The sequence below is a fragment of the Geospiza fortis genome, unplaced genomic scaffold (assembly GCF_000277835.1).
Source record: "Geospiza fortis unplaced genomic scaffold, GeoFor_1.0 scaffold53, whole genome shotgun sequence".
Classification (NCBI taxonomy): Eukaryota; Metazoa; Chordata; class Aves; order Passeriformes; family Thraupidae; genus Geospiza; species Geospiza fortis.
Window position 1 is genome coordinate 4,310,944 of NW_005054305.1, and position 18,356 is coordinate 4,329,299.

The window sequence follows — 18,356 nt, forward strand, 5'->3', positions numbered from 1 at the left end:
TCAGGATAAAGAGAGATCTAAATTCTATCACTTACCTTCAAGCCCTAACAGTCATATCTTCAAATAACCTAAACATCTGGGAAATACCAGGCCACACAGGGTAAATCTTTAAGCTGTCCTTCCAGAGAAGCATGTGATTTTAAAAAGTAAATTGCTGGCTATAAATAAAAGTAACTTTGCCTTTTATGAAAATGTCTGAAGCTTTTAAAATACTGTTTTCACTGAGACGCACACGAGGCTTTAAAATTGCCTTTCATTTCACCACATGAGATGCACCCTGGCCAGGATGGCTCTGTGTTTTAGTCACCTTGTTTACTGCCTTCTACTGAAGCTGCTTGATTAATCAGTCCTCAGGATTTTAGGGATGGTGCACCATAAAAAAGTTAATATTGACGCAGAGCATTTTCCTGTTATTTGCTGATGACTTATGGATCCAAGATTGACACAAAGCAATTTTTCTTGATTTTAATAGAACAGTGGCAGTTTTACCCTGTGAGGCCTCATTCTGAAAATACATTTTTGATGTTAGTCCCATACTTCTTTAGAACACTCACTTTGACACTTGAATACTTTCATTAACATTGACAAAAACACAAAGATCCTTCTAGCCAATGTCTTTTGCCCACAATGATGTATGCAGCTTTGCTTATGCAGTATTTTGCTAAGCCATGGTCTGCAAAAATGAGATTACTGCTTGCAGAGAACTTGTTGGGACATTCAAAAATCTCTGCATTCTAAGTTCTGAAATCTTACACCCCCCAGAGACTGGCCTATTGTCAATGGATCGAAAAAGGGACCCACGTACCTGAACAAAGTGGGCGCAGTGAAGATAACTAAATCGCAGTAGTGGCTTTAAAATTCATCTTTAGAAAGCAAGAAGGGGGTTTGTGACTAAAAATCATTCAATCTTTTGTAAAGCCCTTAAAATTCTTTAGGTTTAGATGCTTTCTACATCCACTGTGAGACGAAATGGTCCTAATTTCACATTCCTTACTGTTTTCCTGCCAGTCCATCCGCTGGCAGTTCTCCTTTCCCTGCGTGCAGCATGTTCATTCACTGCGATTACGGACAGTTTACATTGTGCCAATCCCCACGGCACTCCCAGCGTGTCTCACTCCCTCCTGCCACACCACCCGGACTATACCTCTCACAAAGACAGCACTGCCAACTGGAGAGGAGCACAGCACAAGACGGGCAGAGGAGAGACTTCAGAACCATTCCCATTTTGCTCTCTCTCACTGCACATTGTTACTGTGCTTAATGTTTCTGATCTGCAGCACAATCCCTCCCAACACTACCCTACCATCACCTACGGCTTCCCAATGGACTATACTCACAGAACCTAACTCACTTCTGTCCTGAGGGTTGTGTGGACAGTAATTAAAAATCAAAGATCCACGACAATTGCTGAACAGATCCTCCAGAGAATTCAGGATGAACAGGAGCTGGGAATATGTGAACTGAAAAATTACTTCTCACAGGACTGAGTTTTCCTAATTTTCTTTTAATATTGCAACTTTTCTGTACAACAACAGATGCACGAACAGGATGCAGTTCTTGTACTGAAACTATGCACAAATAACTGGAATACATGCATAGACTCAAAGGGCTGTTTTCACTTTATTTAACATAAGCATTTTTCCAAAACTGCATAAACTGAAGTTTCCTTTGAAAACTGCCTAAGAAGAACATTATGCAGAAAAGCCAGGAAGTAGGAACAGTACTTGGGGAAATGCAGGAAGCATGGAAATTACTAAGGGGAACACAAATTTCAGATAAACAAACAAATGAGCACAAGGAAACTACAGAAGTCTGTACTAGTGAAGGGAGACACTTTTCAGATAACTCAAGTGCCAGATGACTGAGACTGGGGATGTGTGGAAGAATTGCCCTTAATTTTTCAAGGCTTTTAACTGGAAAATTTCTTAGACTCTATTATACGCACTGTTCCCTTTGTAATTACTACACTCACTTCTACCATTGATAATGTGCATAAATCTGCTGTTTGTCATGTTCATAACGCACTTAATAAACGTCCTCTGAAGGAAGGAAATCACACTGCTTGAAAATCCACTAACTTGGAGAGCGAGGGGGGAAAAGATACTATTCTTAGCATATACACATCACTCCTAGTCCTCTGACATATCAGCAGTGGTTCAACCAGAGGTGACATGAGAGTAAATGCACATGGCACCTGCCTGGGAAAGTATTTGAATAAACACAGATGTGCCCTGACAGCTACTTGAAACCTAAATGCTTTCCAAGTTTGAAATCCCAGTGTGGCAAATCTGTCAATAGCCAACATTACTATTTATCTAGAAAGGCATTCACCCACCACCAAGAAAGGGTTGTATTTGGTTTTGATGATATTAGGCACCCTGCACTTGTGTTGCTGTACAAGTTCCCAGATAGGGAACAAGGCAAGTTTACAGACAGAAATGGCAGTAAATGTTAACTTTCATTTAAATATAACAGCTTTAGCTGGAATCTGGTCAGAATGCTATTACTGCAAGAGCACAAGATACTTATCGAAATGGCAAGCAATTGGTATATCTGTAATAGCAAAAAAAAAAAAAAGATAAGGCAGTCTTTTATTTAAAGTTATTGCCTTTAGTACTTAATGTAAAAATTAGCTACCTACCAGAGTGTTTCAATGTAAACAAAATAAAGTGCAGTGAGAAGTGTAAATCTATACATAAAACCCATTAACCTTTCCTCACCTGATCTTCTTCTCCACCCCCTTCTTCATCGTATTTCAGAATGTTGTCCCTCACATCATCTTCAGGATCAATCAAGAGCTGCTTTGCCTGACGCTCTTTATCACGGCGTTTCATCCATACCACAAACATTAAAACTAAAACTGTAATGCAAAAATGGAAGAGACAAAGCCACACCTTAATTCTGAACTACAGCCATAAAAACTGTAGAAATTTAATGTGAAGATTTAAAAGAAGAATAAAAAAAAGAAAAAAGCAATGAAGTTGGATTTGACTGTTCTGGAGGTTTTTTTAAAATTAATAATTTGACAGAAGGCAGCTTAAGTAAGAGATGTTTCAACTCAGACCACTATACGCAATTCAGTTTAGAAATCAATTGCATATTCAAGGTTGTAAGTAACAAATCCATTCCACATCTGCAAAATAAACTTGCCATGAAAAGAATTAAGAAAGACTATGCTTCATAAACCACTATATTCAGAAAATCTCTCCTTCAATAAGGCTCTGCTAGTTTCATACCTAGCATTTAAAAAATTTCTTCTATCAAGGAAGTAAATGCACTGCGTGCTTGTATACAATCGTGCATATCCAAGCTTTTTTTTTTTTTAATTACTCCTTTCCATAATTTTCTATGTTCTAGATGGGTGCATAGTGTACTGTGACCAGGCTAATCTCTCCCTTGTGTTCCATCACAATAGGCAATCAGTTAACTATAATGTGTAGGAGAGCTAGCTAATTTAATTATCTAATTTACTACACTGGACAGACACTTACTCATGATTTTTAGTCATTTCCCTTACTCAATGCACTTCACACAAAATAAAATACTAGTACAGCTTTATGCAGTACTTAAACATACACATCACTGCAACACCTGCCTTTCTTTTCAGGCCTTACATGAAGGGCTCTGATGCATTACTTTCCAACAGTAATTCCTATTTGCATTAATCTGAAGCACAGTGGTAGTAACATCAGAACACTCCTTAAAAGCATTTTTACCTGCTATGGGTGGCACCAAATTGCACAGTACTGGCAGCACAAGACAGATTAGAAGCCTGGGGACTAATCACATCTTCAACCTGGCCACTCACTGATGTAACACTTCAAGTGTACACGAGTATAAATAGAAAATCTCTTTCACAAACCCAATGCAGGGCTCTGAGTGCCAAACAGGTGCTAGCTGTACTCTGTCCAACTCCAAATCCTGTACAATCAGGAACTTTTCATACTTGTCCAAAACACTGAAACATGCAGAAACAATTCCTGGACCTGAGCCTTTAATAACTCCCCTGTCTTTGTCAAGGTACCTGATACTAAGATAAGTAATATTGTACTTGCAAAACACGAGTAAAGGAGTTAAAATTAAGAGAGCTATCTACTCACTGAGCAAGATGATGATACAAAGCAGAATTGCAATGATGGCACCAGTGCCCAGCCCTGCACCAACAATCCGGTCAACATCTGTGCAGTCTCCATTTAAGTCACACTGGCAAACTTTCACTTTCAGCAAGGAAGTGCTGGATGCATGTGGATTTCCAGAATCTGTAATTACTATGGGCACATCGTAGATGCCGGCCTCCAGGAACCGGATTCTTAAGGACAGCTGGGCGTGATCGCCTGTGTGTGAAAATAAGGTGCTGGTTAAAAAGTAATATATTGCTCACATGAGATTAAAATAGTATTGGTAAAAACAGCTCATGTTTGAGCTCAGTGTTAACTTCTTGCTCAAAGTGCTCTGTGACACTCAGGGCAACAAATTTCCAGACTGCTGTGACCATCTTTTCTTTCTTAAAATTTCTTGTCCTCTGGGGAACTTACACTAAGGTGATTTCTTGTTCATATCAACCAAACTCATGTACATTGTGAAATAATACCAAAGAGAAGATATTTGCAGAAGTTTCTTTAAAACTGTGAAGATTTCCATAATGTTAATTACCACTAATTCGAACAATGGTCCAATTCCTCTTAATACTAGCAGGTGTGTCAGGCAGCTCAAAGGCAAACGGGCCTGCATTTGGATCTATGTCAGGGTCTACAGCAGTGATGTTAATAGCATTAGGCTGCAGTGTTTCACAAGTTGTGGCTTCTTTTGGATGCACTTGGGGGGCATTATCATTGATGTCCAGCAGGTGTATCTGAAGTGTGCCAGTTCCACTCATTGGGGGTATTCCTAAAAGAAAACAAAATAGCATTCAGCCTGTTTCCAGTTGCAAAGTTATTTAAACGAAGCTGTACCAACACACTTACATGTTTACTTCAGTTTTTGGTTTCTTTTACAAAACCAATCTAACACTGTCACTGGCCCTGCTAACACAATAATTCTTACTTAGTCTGCACTCAGAAAAATGGCCCTACTCAGCAAAATTCAGCAAATAACTGCACATCCATAGATCATGGACTCACCCACTTCACTGACCAGATGGCCAGTTAATCTCCAGAGATGGGCCACATCAAAGGCTTCAAAGAAGGTGCAAAATTGGGATGGTTTTTCCTCTGGAAAAATTATTTCCTAACTTTGAAGGCTTAAGATCACCCTTTACCATAACTGCGCTATTTAAATTCTTTCTAATAGTGAGTATCATCATGCTATTTCTGGACATTCCTGCCATCCATATCAAATGTGTGATGCTTCCATAATTCTAGCTGGAATCACACACTGATGCGACCATTTGGCACTGAATTTTTCAGTATAACTAGCAATGGTTCTCATTCCACTTCCCATAATCTTCCAGTTCCATTTATATCTTTTCTCCAGAACAGAGCCAAAGTATAGAAACAGCTGATATAGCTTCCAGTTCAGAAATTTTTACCATGTCTTCTTTCCAAGGCAAATAACTCCAGTGTTTCAGTTTTCCCTCATAATGTGAAAATGTCCCTGACCGTGCCTGTCCATCTTTCTGCTATCAGTTATGAACAGTACAGCCCTCCAGCTGAAATCAAAGGACTAATTTCTGAGCAGTGTTAATTGTCATTAACAAACTGACAACCAAAAGATACTTTTCCCTCTGCACTGCTGCAGCCTGAATGTGGGAAAATACAAAGCCCCTCCAATGACACATTACTCCCCATAAAGCCCACTCATGCTGTGCATTCACTCAACCTACCACACTCCCATGCAGGGCTTTTTCAATTTGCTGTCAACTCAACTAATGTAACCAAGACAGTGCTTTTCTATAAATTCAGAGAATTATTCTTCAGCCATTTCCCAAGTAGCTGGGAAATTATAGTCTTATAGTAATACAGATTTCCAACGGGACATATTCTAAGCATATCCTGTTTTCTGCCCCAGTAAAACTGAATGCCATTCAATCACAAAGATGAAAAGCTTTTTGAAAAAAAACCACAATATTGATACATACCATTATCAGAAGCAAGAAATGTTGCATTATACATATTGTTTTGCACATATATTGACTCTCTGTCCAAAACAGCTGTAGTAGTTATTTGTCCATTAACAGGGTCAATTTTCAGCCAGTTTGCAGGGTCTGAAAGTTTTGAGTACCTGTGTATTTAATCATAAGTTATGTTATTTATCTACCAACATAAACATTGACAACAAAGACAGTATTAGTATTTTAATTTGTATTCTGAACATATTTTTGGAATTTGAAGATAGTATTTTATTTTCCATAATATCAATTTCTATTTATCAAGCCCTGTCAGTAAATTTATTGGAAATACATATTAAAATCAGTCCTGCATTTCGATTCTTCAAGTGCCTTGCCCTGTAAGTTATCATGTAACTGGAGGAAATCATAAAATTACCATAAACTATATAACATTAATACTCAGACTCAATTAAAATACTCAGTCAGGATCCTCCTTGGTTTTTCTACACCTACAGAGCTATTCATACTAATTTTCATATTGTCAGAGTGCTAAGAGCAGGAGAGAGGTAAAAACGGATAGTGTTAGTTGTACTAACTCACATTATTCTAGCACTTCAGTATCATTTCTTTTTCAGAGGCCCTGGTTTTACTGCATGTTTCTCATCTTAACTTGAAAAAGAAGTGTCTTTCAAAACCATTCTTCTAATCTGGTAAATTTTCTCTCTGACTGTCATTTCTACGATAGTTACGTCCAGAAACGAGCAAAAGTATTACAAACAGCTAACCAAAAATCAAGATAATATAAAATTGCAATCATCTTGATTTTGGAAGGAAAGACAGAATAGAAGTCCTGGAGTTTCTTCTACATGAGCTAAAAAAAAAAAAGCTGGATAAGGTGAGTCCTGACCCATGGTCAGTCAGAGACTTAGCTTTGCAAATAACGACCATGTCTTACATGAGGCATGCTCGTGTAGAAAAGTTTTAGACATAAGAAAAATTATGATCAAATTATGATCATAGCTGTCCGTACAAGAATTCACAGACAGACCACACCACCACTTTGCATTACTGGAGAAAAAATGAAAAGAAAACCCTTAAGATTTCATCAACAATCCGATTTCGTTGCCATGTGAAAATTACTGCTGAATTTTAATTGCAAATGATCTTAATTCACAGAAGCATGTGTCTGCTCTGACTAAATTTGTTGGGATAGAACATATACTTTACCACAGATGCATAACTGAATTCAGTCTTGATGGAATGGGACTTAGGATGAGAAAATGACCCAGTTTAAACACCTGGTCAGTTTACCTTCTCTACAGCCAAAAAATCCCTTTGGAGAGAGCTGCACAAAACCCACAGGATGTGTTGGGATAGCTGTGCGCTACAGTAAATGCAGTCATTTCACAAGTCACTTCTTTGCTCCCCACCCATTCCATAACACAGACATTGCAAAGTGCTCATATAGACCTTATGGAGGTTTGCTGCATGTAACGATCCGGGTCCTGAGCAGTAAAAGTTGTCAACATGCTCCCAGCCATCAGCCCTTCTTCCTGACGCACGAGCTTGGGGTTTGGAGCAAAATATGGGGCCTCATTCACATCAATGACCGTAATGGACACGGTTGCTGTTGACTGAGGAGGATGCTGAATCCCCTTAGCCAAAGGCACTTGATTTTCTGCAGCTACGGTAAGTACAAACATCCTGTTGGTCTCGAAGTCAATAGGCTGGGAAGAGCAAAGAGCAGGAAGTGTTAATGTTCACTCACAGTAGCAATGGACACACAATAACATTTTAAATTTGAAGCACATTTTTCAAGATTACTTATACTTTTCTGAAAAATGAGCATGGAGTTTGAAGAGAGCATGGTATCGCTTCAACACAAGCCCATGCGCTGGGGTTTTGCTTAGCAGCATGTGGCAGTTTCAGTTCTGCACACAGCAGCAGCAGCAGTTTTGAAGTCAGAAGAGCTAGAAACCTTTAGAAATCATTCTGGGATTTAACCTACTCTGGTACTGCCATTAGAGACAAATGAGGAAATGAATAGTTTAATCACAAAATGATGAAGAAGCTCCTAGCTTTGTGCCAGGCACTCACATGTGCCTCCTGATGATCTCTCCTGGGGACGGAAAGCTGCCTCTTTCTGTTAGAAGGATGGAAGTTTCCTTCAAAGAAGTTCATGACTATAGCTATTCCCATAGATCAGAGATTCTCATGTTCTCAACATCCCACTAGAAAGACTCTTGGTAATCCCACTCAACTTGGCTTCCACCTTCCCAGTGAAGATAACCTTCCATTTGGAGAGTTCCTCACTGAGCCAGAATTCCAACTTAAGAAGAAGTAAAAACAGTGTGAATCTAGAGTTCCACTGTCATGCTGCACAGGGTTGAGGCATTCCTCTCATTCACATCAATGACCGTAATGGACACGGTTGCTGTTGACTGAGGAGGATGCTGAATCCCCTTAGCCAAAGGCACTTGATTTTCTGCAGCTACGGTAAGTACAAACATCCTGTTGGTCTCGAAGTCAATAGGCTGGGAAGAGCAAAGAGCAGGAAGTGTTAATGTTCACTCACAGTAGCAATGGACACACAATAACATTTTAAATTTGAAGCACATTTTTCAAGATTACTTATACTTTTCTGAAAAATGAGCATGGAGTTTGAAGAGAGCATGGTATCGCTTCAACACAAGCCCATGCGCTGGGGTTTTGCTTAGCAGCATGTGGCAGTTTCAGTTCTGCACACAGCAGCAGCAGCAGTTTTGAAGTCAGAAGAGCTAGAAACCTTTAGAAATCATTCTGGGATTTAACCTACTCTGGTACTGCCATTAGAGACAAATGAGGAAATGAATAGTTTAATCACAAAATGATGAAGAAGCTCCTAGCTTTGTGCCAGGCACTCACATGTGCCTCCTGATGATCTCTCCTGGGGACGGAAAGCTGCCTCTTTCTGTTAGAAGGATGGAAGTTTCCTTCAAAGAAGTTCATGACTATAGCTATTCCCATAGATCAGAGATTCTCATGTTCTCAACATCCCACTAGAAAGACTCTTGGTAATCCCACTCAACTTGGTTTCTGATACACCTATAGCTTCCACCTTCCCAGTGAAGATAACCTTCCATTTGGAGAGTTCCTCACTGAGCCAGAATTCCAACTTAAGAAGAAGTAAAAACAGTGTGAATCTAGAGTTCCACTGTCATGCTGCACAGGGTTGAGGCATTCCTGGAGACAGGATTTCCCTTTGTACTATGCACTGTACTACTCACACAGATCCCAGATTGGAAGAAAACCCTGTACCTTACTGGGGCAGTTGGCATGTGACAGTATGAAGTAAGTGACGAGAGACAATCTAATCTTCATTACAGGTTGACAGATCAACTCATTGCACTGCCAATAAAAACTGTAGGCAGGTTTCCAACTCTTCCCGTGTCTGGGCACTTAAAGTAGTGCTAAAAAGCACAGACACTCACATAATTCTTCCTGGAAGACTGCAATGCAACAATTGGTACCTCTGGGGAAGAGCAGTTATAAACCAGAGACAGTTCTTAAAAAAACCCACTGTGAATTACTATTAATGCTGCATGTAGGCTGTATCTTTTTGTCACCTACAGACTGGGAGGATTAAAATCAAACAAAATGAAATTAAATAAAATGAAACAAAATGAAATGAAAGAAAACAAACAAACAAAAAAAGAGAGAAAAGGAAAAGTGGTATTTTAAATTTCCAAATGGTATTACTGGCATCGCACATTTGACTTTGAAACGGATCAGCCAAAACCAGAGTAGGCCAACTCAGAGATGAGACATTTATCAGTGGGTCATGAGGAAAGGGGGCTACTGCCTGGCAGGTTTAATTATAGAATCACATTGTTATTATCACTTGAAATAAGTCATCCCTCAACACAGAGTTGTGTTGGCTAGAGAATGAAGATAGACAGGTTATTCCATAAAAGGTATTTAAATGAGGTTTTAAAAATAGCCAGTCTTTAAATGTCTCTTGTAGAAGTACCCTCCCACCTATTATTTTTTCCTCTCTGATTGTGCTTTGACTGCCTGTATCTCTTCCTTAATGGAACATCTTGACATAAAATGTGCAGACGACACGCATGACTACTAATTGAGGAGGTAGGAAGTTGTTTAGACTAGCAAAAAATACTAAGCAGACACTTTTCCACAGAGTAATTTTTAACTTTTAGCAAATAAAGATTCAAGATTTGCAATTTCTAATAGCCTAGCCTGATTTTTAAAACTGAGCAGGCGGAATACTATTGATAGCATTAGCAAGGTAACATTCGAAGAGACAGATTCGATTCCACAAGAAAGGGAGCATCCATTTCATTCCAGATTCATGCTGGCCTCAGGAATTCACATTTCCCACATTTTGGTGTTCTCCCACTTCTTCCATCTCTGCTGAACTCTCTGAAAGGCAGGCACACCTTACCTTTACGACAGTGACCAGCCCGTCGTTGCTGTTGGGGTCGGTGAGGATGGTGAAGCGGCCGGTGGGGTCCCCCCCGGTCATGCGGTACATGGCGTTCCAGGCCGGCGTGTGAGGCTGGTCCTTATCTGTCACTGTCAGATTCGCCACGATCACATCCACCCTGTTCTCCGGCACTTCCCCGTAGAACTGCAGAAACCACGGAAACACTTCACCTCATCTGGGGGAGCATGCAAGGGCCACACCAAACTGAACATTCATCAAAGCGGGGCAGCCCATCTCTCTTCACTGCAGCTCTGATAATTTATCTAATGAAGTTTACCTGAGGCCACCCAGAGAACCAACGGCTCGATTCCCTTGTCAACTTTTGCCTTTTGGTCAAAAGCAGAACACAGCATGTAAGGGATATATATTCTGCACATATTTTGATTCTGCCTGCCAGTATGGTATTTAATAAGTAATAAATATTTACTGTCTCTGAATATAATGAGAGAAACAGAGAAGGGTTATAAATATGCACATCCTTCAGTAACTCCTATCCTGTACTTACAGTCATGGCAGTGAACTCTGGAGGATTGTCATTGACATCTGTCACAGCGATGACAGCAGTTGCTGTGTTTGAAAGACCATATGTTGGGTTTCCTTCCATGTCCGTAGCTTGAATTATTAATGTATATTGTTGTACTTTCTAAAACACAAAATGACAACATAAGTTTTAGACAAAACTAACATTACCATAGGACAGCGGGTGTTCCCAAAAATTGCACTCTGCTAAGCAATGGAGCCTATCACACTGTTTATTCTCATTAGCATCACCCAAAATGACAGGAGTAACGTTTGTGCCACAGGAATACAGCAGCAGGTTGCTTATACTCAACTACTGCTTGACTTTCTTCAAAGACCATCAAGGTAAGGACAGGTTGACTACTTCCTACTCTAATAAATCAAACCACTTTAGACAGTTAATGCATGATCACAGGTTTAACAATGCTTTTCAAACGGGGAAAAGAGAGCCAGAGTGCATTTTATACTAAAACAGGGAAAGTCCTCAAAAGCATTTGAGAGCACTGAGCCAAGGTAGGTTTGTTGGCCAAACGGCCACAAGTGCCAAGGTTTTGTTTCAGCCAAGCCTGAGTATAAAACTGCTGCTGCAACTTCTTGTGATCTCTATGGAAACCAATGATGTCGGGGCCAACACAGACGAGTAAGGGCACTGGAGAAAGGGGGAGGGAAGCACCAAACGGGCTATTTCCATAAATGTTAAACACCCTGGCCGAGTATGGCAGCCATGGGCCCCCTCTCCCCCCACTGCTGCTAACGGCTCTTGAGCTAGGCACTTGCTCCCCCCTCACAGCTGGACTGGGGCCAGGGTCCCTAAGCACCTGAAATGCCTGGCAGAGACCTGACCTCAGCCTGGTGAGCTGCTTAAAACAACATCGACAAGGTTCTATTAAAAAAAAAAGCCATCATAAAGATGTTTTCTGTGTAGAATTGCTGAAAAGTTTATTTTAACTCTTTGCTCTCAAATATTGCGCATGCTCCTTCATTTTTCCAGTTCATCATCCTTCCTTGCAGAGAAGTGTTACCATTCAGTTCTTCCCAAAAGAACGGACACAAACATAAGGAGCTGCTATTACTTTGAAACAGCACTTTCACAAATGGTTTCCTAACACTGGCAAAAACCTTTTGGCAAAATAAAAATAATTCAAAAAGAGCCTATCTTTATGTTTTGGGGTTTTTTTCCCACTTGGTACACTATTTTCTTCCACTGTCTAAAGAGTGGGGTGTATGACAGATTACTCCTCATGGAAACGGTTTATAGAATCATGAAACATGCTGAGTTGGAACGGACCCATCAGGATCAGAGAGTCTAACTCCTGACCCTAAGCAGGAAACCCCTAGAATTACATCATTTACAAACAGGAATTACAGGTATTGATACAAAAAATAAGCAAGGATAATTCCATGGGTAGTATTTAGCTTTCTTTTAAACTTTGGCCAGACAGTAAGACAGATATGAGAGGTTTAACGGTTTGCACATTTCCAAGCAGCAACAATGAGTCATGGAACAGAAAGTTTTAAAAATAAGCTCTATGGATCTTTATCTCCCACTGAAGACAACGATTTATGCTCATGCTCTCTTTCACACAGAAACTCTTACAAGACACCCCAAATATGTATTGCTACATATGCACCCCACAATTCTTTAAAAATGCAAGACTAGTATTAAATCTACAGAAATGTCTACGTGTTTAATAATGCATAAATATATATACATAGATGTACATGAATTCTGGCTTGGAAAATATACTTGCAAACTGACCTTCAATAGGCTTTAAACATCTTAAATGTTTCCTTCATGACACCAATAAGAGTAGCAGTCATGAGGGAATCAAAGAAATGCTTTTACCACTTTCATCCAGGAAAAAATCATACTTTACTTACTGTGAAGCAATAAAATCTAAAGCAGTATTGAAGCAAATCTCACTGCCATATGATTCTATGTTATTGAAACAGCAGGTTCTTCTGATTCATCTGGGTCTTAATACATTGATCCCAAGAAGCAAATTTCATTAAGGAAAACTCCATTATTATTACACAGAGACTCAGCTTCCTTACTGCCATCTTACTTAATTCCAACAGAACCAGCACACTAAAAACTTCCCCAGAAAGTGCCCCAAAAGACAGCAAATCAGTGTTTTTGCTTCGTTCCTTGTTTTTTTTTTCCCTCTTCCCAGCACTCGCATAAAGCAGATCAACTGCTGGGAGTGAAATTTCAGAAATCAACAAGCACACAACTTTCCAGGCATGGGGAAATTGGGGGAGGTGGTCTCTTTTTACTGTGGTTTGAGAAGCAGCCAGAATGAGCTGTGGAGCATGTGTCAGCAGCCAGCACAGAGACTTAGCAGCAACACATCTAAAAGCAAACTGGCAGCTTCAAGAAAGAACGCAGACCTCATCAGTTCACATCTTTCCACTTCAACACAGGCCAAATAAAAGAGCACTTCACTGAATTAACCTCACGTGAGGCAGGAATGTCAGTGTGTAAATTTAAGTACCCTGCCTGACTTCTTCCAGCACCTCCAGCAGTAAGGCAGATGTTTTAATGCTGAAGTGAATTCCACAGCAATAACGGAAGAAATAAGAGCAGCTGGATCTCATGAAACAGCATCTTTTGAGATAACAAATGAAAGATTTCTTCTGCCTTAAGCTGAGTTTCCTTACCTAAGCAAATCTCCTCCTGTGCATGTTAGCATAGATAATGCATTGTGCATGTTAATCTAAAATACCAGCAGATGAGGAATGCTATCAGAGGAACCACTTTTTTTTTTTTAATGCCTACAACACTTATGCTCCCAGAAAAAATGTGTCACATTATTTAAGAATTTAAAATTCTGCCTAGCATTTTATGACTTTAATTAGAGCTTTATCAGGAGAGACATGACTTATAGAAAAGAGTGGAAAGGCAGAAGTGGGCAGACCATCTGGGGTACATGGACAACAAGGCACTCCCCAGCTCACTGTCAGAAGACGACTCAGCTTTGGCTCCCTAGACTCTCAGTCATTTTAATTTAATTGACTTCCACAAAATGACTCAGGAAATGGAGGAAGCAAAGCTTGGGAAGGAAACCATTTTATTTCATATTAGTCTAATTTAATATTTGAATGATTTAACGTTAATCATTAATATCCAACATGTTCAAGAAATGTTTATATATACCCATCTGGGTGTCAGCAGAGTGATCCATCAGGAAAACTGATGGTGAATGACAAGGCTTTTCCAACTGTTAATGTGAGGGTCTAAGCTCCACAGGCAGCTGGTTTCTTCCGAGTTAAATCCCTCCAGTATAGCTAGCCACCAAGCGATAAAACCTCAAGAATTATCGCTATGTCCTTCTGAAAGTTCATCTGTCAAAGATGACCAGGGGATTTTAAAAACAAGGGCAAAGCTGCCCATCATTCTTTTAATTTAATAGGGCAATACTGTAAAGTTCAGGGTTTTCCTTTGCTCAAATCCCTTCTCTTCAAAACCAACTTAAATAGAATGAATGTTAATAAAACCTCAAAAATTAATTGCAATATCTAACAGTCTGTTTAGCTTTTCAAATCTTCTGATTGCCCCTTTCAAACTGAAATGCATCAGAATATTAATAGCAAACACAGAACTTCAGAAAGCATTTTTATTCTCCATTTTAAATAACTATAAACAAGCAGTTAAAAGATGAACAGCAAATCCAGTACTTTGGATTTAATGAGCTAAAATGAGACTAGTAATACAGAAGTTGAAACAAGATGTATTCAAAAGAGGTTTGTTAGGATTTTACAGCTTGTTTATAAAATAATGCATATCTCTTGTGAAGTTTTCAAGTGGTTCAAAAGCACAGTTAGTGTGACAGATTTGGAGTTGGGAGGGAAATATTTTTATTGCCAACCTCACAGATGGGTGAATCAGAGCAGAGGATCTGGCACGCTCCTTCTCCAGTGGTGGGCACAGTGAAGAACTGTCTAGACAGGATGCACCTTGCTCAGCACATAGCAGTGAATTACTGACAGATTATTTCTTCTTGCTATTATTATTATTCTTGCATTGCTCTGCTTTAGTGTTTATCTGTTAGATGTATCTGTTTCTTAAGAGCAAACAAGCTTATCAGAGAAGATCCCTTCCATGACCCCAGAGAGCCAAGAGTAACTACATGTATGGAACACTCAAGTCCAATTTTCATCCATAACATAATTATCTCTCCTCTGAGTTTTTGAACTCTGGGACTAGGAAAACAACTGGGGTCAACAGGGTGAAAAAAGGGAGTAAGCTAAGACTGAGGAGGGGGAGAAATATATCACAGAGTCATGAAATTGTATGGACTAGAAGTGACCTTAAAGATCATCTAGCTGCAGACACCCAGCCCTGGGTAGGGACACCTCCAGCTACACCAGGTTGCTCAGAACGCCATCCAACATGGCCTTGAACACTTCCAGGGATGGGGCATATACAACTTCTCTGGGAAACTTGTTCCTTCATCTTACCACCCTCACAGTAAATAATTTCTTCCTTTTATCTGACCTAAATGCACCTGCTTTCAGTTTATAGTCATCTCCCCTCGTCCTATCTCTATATGCCCTTATTAAAAACCCCTCTCCAGGCTCTCCTCTAGGCCCCATTTGGGTACTGGAAGGCAGCAAAAAGGTCTCCCCAGAGCCTTCTCTTCTCCAGGCTAAACAGCCCTAGGTCTCTCAGCCTATCTTCATAGGAGAGGTGCTCCGACCTACTGATGATCTTCACATCCCTCCTCTGGACTTGCTCCAGGCAGGCTCACTTATTTCCTGTGCTGAGAACCCCACATTTGGATGCAGCACTCCAGGTGGAGTCTCAGACGAGCAGAAGAGAGGAGATTACCTCCACTGACCTGCTGGCCATGCTCTTTCTGATGCAGCCCTGGATATGACTGCCTGCAGGCGCACATTGTCAGCTCATGTCCAGCTCCTCACTCGCCCTCTCACCCACCCACCACCCCGAGCCATAATCTTTACAATATTAAGTGCAACCCAGCCCAGGAGATTAAGACCTGCCTTACCTCTCTGTCAAGCCCAGCTGCTACAGTGATAATGTCACCAGTTTCGTTGTTGATTGTAAACATGTTTGGAGAGGGGCTGCTCGGGGCCTGGGACAAGATTCTGTATCTCAGCATCCCATTCTGGGCGTTGGGATCATCAGCATCGATGGCAGTAACAGTCATCACGTAGGTCCCTAGCAGCAGGATAAATAATTGATGTTATATAAACAGTTTATACTCAGATTATACAAGATCACTTTCCAAGCAGTGGTCAAAGCACATATTTCTTTTGGTAAAATCTGCACAGTCTTTCTTTACTTAAAACAAACTGGCTAAAATCAAGACTCACCAACAGAGTAATTAAAATACATAAGAGGAGATAAAAATACTCTATGTTTATAGAAGACTAGATTTGCTCATAACTGAAGAAGCTACATAAACAATGAAACTCTACAGTTCTGCCACAAATAACATTTCTGTAACAAAAGAACATCTTATGTTTAGATACTTATGTTATTAATTGGGCCAAAGGAAATATACTTATTGTTCAGAATCGGTGGACATACTGATAGTGACAGAAAATCAATATAAATAATACTCTTTCAAAAGTCTTTGAGATAGATCTCAAATGCCAAGTAAACACTGCAAAGTTAGAAAACATTTCTGGTGCTAACCTTTCATTTTGCACTTCTGACAAATTAAGGAAGTGGTTTCAGCCATAGTGCAAACTTTAGTCTGAGCTGATTAGAATTTTAATGAGATCTGAACAACACTTAGGTTTTCTCAAGAATTCAAATGACACTGATTTCAAATCCCAGTATTTGCAAAGCCTCTGGGAATCAGAACTAGAACTGTATCTAGTGACATTTCAGAAGTCTCTTATACCCTGACCTGTCAACTAAATGAACATCAATGTCCATCATAAAAATAAATGTAAGAACTGTGATGTTATAATTAGGATTTTGAAACCATAAACCAGAAGTCGTATACTTAAAAGCCTCCCCTGGCTTTAGTTCATGCACATAACAATTTTGCCTTTTGGAAATGAATCCCAGCATGCTAAAAAGTGCATTAAAAATAGGGTGAAATAAGAAGACAGAGGACCTGAGATTTTGCTCATCACACTAAAGACACCTTTCAAAGTATTACAGGGTCTGAAGGCACTGCCTTCATCACACCTTCAAAATGATACTGTAAATATGGTACTTCAAAATAATACCTCTGCCTCCCAACAGTCCAAATATTACCTGGCTTTGATCCTTCAGGGACTGTCCCATTCCAAACCTGGTGTAAGAATTCAGGTCTATTGTCATTCATGTCAATGACATTAATAACAATGTCAATAGGATTTTCCACCTGGTTTCCATTTACATCCACTGCATGTGCTCTCAGCTGCAAAAATCATTAAAAGTATTAGAATTTGCACAACATACAGGTGCAAATAGATATAATAATAGGAAATTTCAGGCCAGACTTTTTTAGCTCAGTGTATTTTCTTATCTGCCACTGCTCCCTCATATCAACCTTTTAAATTTCCAAGCTGCTAATGGAACTGATGCTCAGGCTTCCAAGCTATTCTAAGTTGCAGACTTCCTTCTTTGACTTGATAAAAATTATTTTAGGTCATGTAATTTTGATTACTACTAGTGCCTACTGTCATACAGAACTCTGGTTTTAATAATGGTTATTAGAAAACATTCTCTAAAAAGATGGAGATTTAGATGTAAATCTGTGTATTTAGTCCAGAGCATGGCCACTGCTAGGGAAAAGAGCAACTTCCTCCTATAGCAGTCCTGCTGATGCCCATCATGTATATACACACACACACATATCTTATGGCTACAAAGCTACTAGAAAGCAGCAAGATGGCATTATTAACTCACCACTCTGGAAATTACTCATATAAATGTAAATTCCTAAGTCAGTAAAACCTGAATTGCCAATGTCAAATTCTCAGTTAAAATCTTATGGATGCTAGAGCTGTTGTTTGAGAGCCTTTCACACACACCTCCCCCCCAGATGCTTCCTGCTGCGTCCTCTGTTTGGGAGCAGTACTCAAAGAGCTCCCCAGAGCACCAGGCAAGGAGTGTTTTAATCCACAACATGCTGGAAAACACTCTCCAGGAGCTGGGTGATTTCAGCATGGTTTCCCAAAAGCACAGGAAACTTTAGGTCACGGCCTGCTCTCCCTGTCTTCCTTGCAACTTTCCTTTTCCACTGGTACTGGAATCTGTGGTCTACTTTTTCAATTTCTTTAGAGCAAAGAATATCATTTTCATAAGCTGACAGGCCTAATTTACAATTCTATTAAAATGCTTAG

At 39.8% G+C, this 18,356-nt stretch overlaps 1 protein-coding gene across 2 annotated transcripts in view; it reads right to left on the reverse strand.

The window, feature by feature from the left end:
- CDH2 (cadherin 2) overlaps positions 1–18,356 on the reverse strand; it is a 103,963-nt gene that overhangs the window by 15,968 nt on the left and 69,639 nt on the right. Inside the window, exons 5-14 of one of the 2 annotated variants that reach the window (XM_031066519.1) lie at positions 17,284–17,428; positions 16,058–16,230; positions 11,035–11,172; positions 10,488–10,673; positions 8,455–8,580; positions 7,517–7,647; positions 6,077–6,219; positions 4,654–4,887; positions 4,101–4,334; positions 2,721–2,860 (exon numbers count right to left, since the gene is read on the reverse strand). In XM_031066519.1, the coding sequence (XP_030922379.1) occupies positions 2,721–2,860; positions 4,101–4,334; positions 4,654–4,887; positions 6,077–6,219; positions 7,517–7,647; positions 8,455–8,580; positions 10,488–10,673; positions 11,035–11,172; positions 16,058–16,230; positions 17,284–17,428 (1,650 nt within the window). Of the gene's footprint in view, positions 1–2,720; positions 2,861–4,100; positions 4,335–4,653; positions 4,888–6,076; positions 6,220–7,516; positions 7,774–8,454; positions 8,581–10,487; positions 10,674–11,034; positions 11,173–16,057; positions 16,231–17,283; positions 17,429–18,356 lie in introns of both variants that reach the window. The other variant, XM_014312005.2, reaches the window with a different exon arrangement.